The sequence below is a fragment of the Hippoglossus stenolepis genome, chromosome 2, assembly GCF_022539355.2.
Source record: "Hippoglossus stenolepis isolate QCI-W04-F060 chromosome 2, HSTE1.2, whole genome shotgun sequence".
In the NCBI taxonomy this organism is placed as follows: Eukaryota; Metazoa; Chordata; class Actinopteri; order Pleuronectiformes; family Pleuronectidae; genus Hippoglossus; species Hippoglossus stenolepis.
Genome location: NC_061484.1, coordinates 3,568,983 through 3,575,293, shown reverse-complemented (window position 1 = coordinate 3,575,293; position 6,311 = coordinate 3,568,983). Strand labels below are relative to the sequence as shown.

General features: G+C 40.4%; 1 protein-coding gene across 2 annotated transcripts; it reads left to right on the top strand.

Moving 5' to 3' along the window:
- The first annotated feature begins 1,777 nt into the window (after positions 1-1,777).
- Positions 1,778-4,991, top strand: LOC118120702 (CDGSH iron-sulfur domain-containing protein 3, mitochondrial). 2 transcript variants are annotated; one of them, XM_035175905.2, is made up of 3 exons: positions 1,778-1,959; positions 2,985-3,095; positions 4,609-4,991. In XM_035175905.2, the coding sequence occupies exons 1-3, from the start codon at positions 1,894-1,896 to the stop codon at positions 4,795-4,797; spliced, it is 366 nt and encodes a 121-aa protein (XP_035031796.1). In that variant the 5' UTR covers positions 1,778-1,893; the 3' UTR covers positions 4,798-4,991. The 2 variants fall into 2 exon arrangements, with proteins under 2 accessions (XP_035031796.1, XP_035031787.1); XM_035175896.2 differs by having other exon boundaries at positions 1,781-1,959; positions 2,979-3,095.
- The last annotated feature ends 1,320 nt before the right edge of the window (positions 4,992-6,311 follow it).

Sequence of the window (6,311 nt, the reverse complement as noted above, 5' to 3'; positions counted from 1 at the left end):
ATTGTCAAAATAAGTTGTGATCTGACCTGAATGACACAGTTTTACTTGTTTTAATGAAGATAATATTACTTTAAAGGACTTGGGTGAAAGGAATCTATATGCAAAAATGTAATTTAAATAATCCTATTGATGTTTTCACTAGTGTGTTTCATTTAAACTGTACAAATTGTTGTTCTTTTTACCATAGAATGCGCCCTTTATATTTAAATACTTTATATTTACATCGGGAGCGGGTCCTCTGGACAAACAGCACCTTTTGGTTTTTAAGACAACTGAAGGTTTACACAGGTTCTCTTATGTTTAGATGGGAAGGGTGAGGTGAGGGGTATTCAGCTGCAACATGCAACTTCACCACTAGATGTCACTAAATCTTTCACACTGAACCTTTAACACAGTAACGATATTAGTCCCATAATTTCTGTTCTACAGAGAGCTATTTCATTCTGCAGAGTGAAAGTGTTTCTGCAGATCAATGTGAGATCACGGTGGAGTTTACAGTTGACCTTTTTTGATGTACAGTGTCATCACTGTATTGTATCCTATTTCCTATGTTTGTTTGACAATAAGTGTAGTGATTCTTTAGTTACAGCCAAAAGCCTGTTTTATGATGTCGCAATGAACCTGACCTTTGACCTTTAACCACCTAAATCTAATCAGTTCCTCTTTGAGTCGAAGTGAATGTTTGTGCCAAAGGACGCACAGATGGAAAACCCTGCTTCTTCTGGTCATGGCTGCAGCTGGAGCATAAAGATCTTCTCGCACCATATAAAATAGAACAGATCCATTAAATTTAAATAAGTTAATCTGTTAGGAACTTCATTTGTGTAAAGGTATCAGTGCAACATTCAGCATACAGCCCACCACATACAAAGTCCAGAGAGCAATGTGCAGCTTATAACTAGTATATACCAAGTCATTCAGAAATAGTGTTCAAATGAAAAGATTGAGCGCTGATGGATGTGTTGGATGTAAACATAGAGGTTGGCATGACTCAGTGAATGTGAATGATGTGGCTGTATCTGTAATGTGTGTGTGTGTGTGTGGTGTCAGAGGTTATTAGTGTTTTATTCTAGCTGTTCGTTCTTATGATTTTGTCAAGTGGGCTGTTGTGATGGTGGATGTTACAGATGGACCTGGACCAAGCTGTTATGTTAAAGGATTTGACAGCTTCAATAAAACATTTGTTTCAGATTTCAGTTGTTAAGCAACATAACAAAAAAAAGGTTCATGTGACTCAAAAGGTTAGTTTTGACAAATATTTTTGTAGGTAATCACAAATCCATTTCATAGTAACTAATAAATATATGATGTGATAAAAAAATCACTTTAGAAATGAAGGAGTAGGCGGTGGACGAAGAAGGAAAAAAGAAAAGGAGGAAGAAGGAAATCAAAACAATTACCTTGTTTGACTGGATGCAGCCACAACAACACATTCCACTGTACATTGTACCATGTATAATTGTATACGTGACAAATAAAGCTACATTATTTACTTAAAACAACAATACTGGACAGGCGGGGCATGTGTAGCCGAGGCAATCTGCAAAGTTCAGCTCTCTTTGATGACACATGGCATAATAAGTAACCCTAACCTCCACAAGTCACTACATTGTGTGCAGAGCCAGTCTGCAGTCTGTCTCTGTGAGCAAGGTAGATTGACAATTTGACTTCTCCTATGAAAAAGTTGACCTGTTGAAACTTTGACTGAAGAAGAGGAGGTGTGGTAGAAGGTGGGGGCGCGGCTTCAGCACGCAGAGCTGTTTACATTGAGCAGCCAATCAGCGGCGGGCTGCGGAGAGGCCATGTTGGGTCGCTTCCTGTAAGTTTAGTGAAGGAGCCGCAGTAAGACTCGACGACAGGAGAAGAAGTGACGATCAGACTCTGAGACTCAGGATGAACATGAGCAGGCTGGTGCTGCAGAGAGGATTCAGACCTCTGCTGCCCGGCTCCTCCTCCACGGTGAGACCTGCCTTCATCCGGGGTTTCTATCTCCTGCGAGTGTTCAACACTCCTGAGTCATGACTGCAAGTCTGTGAGCGGGTGCTTTCCTCTTCTGTTCACTTTTCTCTTCTGTACAAAGAATGAAAGAACGTGTAGCGCACCTTCCTACTCCTCCTCCTCCTCACCTTCCTCCTCCTCTTCCTCCTCACCTTCCTACTCCTCCTCCTCACCTTCCTCCTCCTCTTCCTCACCTTCCTCCCTTCCTCCTCCTCCTCACCTTCCTCCTCCTCTTCCTCACCTTCCTCTTCCTCCTCCTCCTCACCTTCCTCCTCCTCACATTCCTCCGCTCACCTTGACACGCCTGTGTTTTGCCAACAAACCTGCAGAGATTAGAAGCAGAAATAGTTATGAAAACCTGCTGTTGAGTTATTTGTATCATTGAACAAGCAGCTGTTGATTTATATTTATTACTTATCTATGTTTTTCCAGTTTTATTTTACTGTCCATGAGCTGTACATTCTGATCATTGACTGCAATTAAACATGGACGACATGACTGTTCCCACAAAGTGTGTTGATCACCACCTGGTGGCTGGCTGCAGTATAGGTCATAAACCCGGCCATCTCCATGTTACTGGATGGGACATGGACGAATCTAAAAAGTCATGTGTGTGTGTGTGTGTTTATAAATGTTAATTTTGCCACTAAGTTTACTTTAAATCAGTTATTTGATGCTATAAAAATGGGGTGTAACATCATGATTGACAGCTGAGCCTGACTCCCGATTGGTCAACAATGGGTATCGATGGGACCTCGCTACGCAGACTCTGACTGCAAATGGGCAAGAAGGCAGCGTTTGTGTCTGGGACACTTAATCTTCATTTCTGGATAGTGGGGGGAAGTGGAAATGTGTTATCAATCTTTAGATACAGTGAATGATTCTGATATTTAAGAGAGAAGAAAGTCAGTCCCAGTTTATTCCTGATAAGGTTTATGTCCTCTCACTGTCCCTGTGCTGTGGGTCCCATGTTGTCTCAGGTGCAGAGCTGCCTGCTCTCCACACAGCCGGTCCCTGCAGCCCGGCTGCCCTACAGAGTGAAGGTGTCTGCTGGGAAACGCTACGCCTGGTGTGCCTGTGGACACAGTAAGAAACAGGTGAGGACATCACACATCATGGGGGGGTTCAGGTGTCAGACACACCTGGAGCTGAGTGCCAGTCATGGCTCATTTACCACTCTGTGTCCAGTTTACTTTAAGACCAGTTTGAAAGCTGTTGAGAGACAATTTGCTTGTGGAGACTTGAACTTCTTCCTTTAAGCATGCAAATACTGAAAGCTGAGGCCTTTCCTTAGGGTTATTGAAAGTGTTCCATACAGTTGAAGTCAGAATAATAGAATAGTAGGTTGTGTGCAGAGAACCAACCTGGATTCATTTAAAACATTAAAAAACATATGTAAATATTAACATCACAATATGAAACTTTGACGTCATGACTCAAAAATGCTGCAGGTTAATGTAACACACAGATCAGTCCTGTCAGACAACAGAACAATGAATATACTACAGGCAAACTGTGGCCATCATCTAACAGTTTAATGGAGATTATATACATATGACTAAGAAGTGGTGGAGGCAGATATCCTCCCACACTGAGTCTGCTTCTGTTTTTCTCTCTGCTCAGTGTGGGAACTTCTCTATAATATTGTGTCGACCTTAAAGTGCCTTGAGATAATTTACGTTGTGATTTTGCGCCATACAAATAAAACCGAACTGAAAAACGTCCAGTACTTCACCATAATATGTGTTTATACTTCAATTATACAGGCCTGATCAATAAGTAAGTAGCAATACATTACAAAACAAATCTTGTATATTACAGACTAACTGAACACACAGCACCTGCTATATGCACTTTGGTCACATGATATTTTTATGACTAGACGACCTGAGAAGAACCAGCAGACTGTGTGTTGTCAGACTGACGTGTAGCTTGTGTTGTAGGTTTCTTTAGGCCTCAGCATATTTCCATGATCATCTTGGAGAAGTTCTGTGTTTTTATTAGCGCCGCCCACACACATTACTGTCAATAATCAACATATTTCAAAGAATCTTCATTTACAACTCATTAACTTCCAAATAGGAGTGACCAAAAATGTGTGTGTACAAATATCTCTGTGAGGTCTAGTTTGAGCCCTCTATATAGTTTGAGCTGTATATCAAGAATGATTTGACTGAAAGTGTGATGATGCTGTATACGGCGTTACCGACTGTACGTCACCTAATGAATGTGATGACGTCTGATAATTGATCCCAGATACATAAAGCTCCTTGTTAACACTAGTTGTCTGTAGGAATCCCCTTTAAATCTCTTTGTTGTCTAGAGAATTACTCAATATAACCAATTATTAAAAAAAACTACAAGTGTGATATAATAATATGACATTAAAGGAGATGTAGCTCAGCTCAGACAGTGTGTGATCCCAATTTAACCCTGGGTGTTAGGATGGGATCACCTTTGCTGCTGATGATGATGAGATGGGTGTATAGTGTTTTACAAAGTTCAGATCTCCCTATGAAATAATATGCAGATAGTTATGAACTCTGTGTATTTTCTCTCTCTCTCTCTCTCTCTCTCTCTCTCTCTCTCTCTCTCTCTCTCTGTCGTCAGCCTTTCTGTGATGGAGCTCACAAGACGGCCGCACCCAGCATCTCTCCTCTACGTTTCACCCCTGACAAAGACAGGACGCTCACGCTTTGTGCCTGTAAGCAAACTAAAAACGCACCATACTGCGATGGCTCACACATCAAGGTCATCTTCCAGGATCTGGTGAAGTGGGTGAAAGGTGTGTTTAAATGATGTGACAGTAAGATATTAAACTGATATTGGAGCAGCTTTGGCTCATGGGTTAGCGCGGCCGTCCTCTAACAAGAAGTTCGGCGGTTCGATCCCAGTGTCCTTGGGCAAGATGTAAAACTTTACTGTAAAGCGCTTTGAGTGGTCGTCCGAACTAGACAAGCACTATATAAATAAAGACCATTTACCTCCACTGATTTATCATCTTCTGAAATTGCGTTTTTATTACATATTTTGTTTATTATTATACAAATGTACACTATATGTATATAAAACTGTTGGTGTGTCCGTGACAACGCTGTTGATGCTGAAGCAGTGACCGTCACCTTGAATAGGAACACTGATGTCATCAGTCCCACCAGCCTCCTCACATTATCATTTTATAAAGACCTGACACTTTCCTTGTATCCATGTTTCCAAAATATATTAAAGGAATATTTAAAAAAAATTGTCATAATTTTTTAATCTATTTTGAATCAGCCGTGTACTCTGATTTCTAGTTGATTTTTAGTTTCTTTAAATTGATTCCAAATATTTTTTGTAAAATAATATACTGATATATGCCCTTGTATATAATGCTAGGGAATATAGTGACAGTCTGATCTGTTGGTCTATCTATTTGTCTGTAACTATTTAGTTTAGTTACGTTAATCAGGAAGTGAACCGGAGCCTTTTGATAGTATTATTGAAATGTATTTTCTGTATTTCCATGACGATGAGCATGACCAAGTTAACAGTCGGCTCTCGACTCTGAATGTTTCAAGCAACAGAAATACTCCACACTGTGATGGAAGTTTTCTGGAAGCTGGTGAAAGGAGAACTCAGGCAGCAGCTGATGTCTTAGGCAGAAGGTTTTAATGTAGACTTGATGCATCAAGGAGACCAGAAGTTGGAACAATATACAAACGCTAACAGAGTAACTTGAGCAATTGTCACCCCCAAGTCTGAAGATGTCTCCCACAGCTTCCCAGTATATCTCCCTCTACTTGTATCACCCATTCTAACAGCACATCCATGAAAGGCTAGAATTGCTGTCACTCTCTATGTTACATGTAGGTGTTCGCATCCTATTGGATAGTTAAGTCTAAATATGCATTCCTACATCACGGTGTGTCCTTACATCTTGCCACTGGTGAAATATGTAAAAGAGTTAAAGTTGGGGCCTCTCTGTCTGGAGCATCTGAGTTAGATATGAAAGTCAATGAGCGTAGACACAATGTACTGTTGGTTGGTCCTTTATCTATAACCTGACCTTGGGTACTGCTTGGAGAGAGAAGGGAGTATCTGTGGAACTAGACCGGCTCTATTCTCCTTTACAGATATAGTGTAATATACATTATATCCATAATATACAGTGGCATAAACAGTAATGTGTGAGGATGGTCAAAAATTCCTCAACACACACAATGTTCTGTTTAGATATGAATGGTTAAAATCATGTAGGGCTTTTATTGAATCATTCATTTTTTCAGTTACTTTTTTTTTCCCAATGCACAAAACATAACGACTATGTAGAC

Coding starts and splice junctions, on each gene's coding strand:
- LOC118120702 (XM_035175896.2), top strand. CDS start 1,894: ATGAACATGAGCAGGCTGGTGCTGCAGAGAGGATTCAGACCTCTGCTG. Junction 1,960..2,978: donor TGCCCGGCTCCTCCTCCACG/GTGAGACCTGCC, acceptor ATGTTGTCTCAG/GTGCAGAGCTGCCTGCTCTC. Junction 3,096..4,608: donor GTGGACACAGTAAGAAACAG/GTGAGGACATCA, acceptor CTCTGTCGTCAG/CCTTTCTGTGATGGAGCTCA.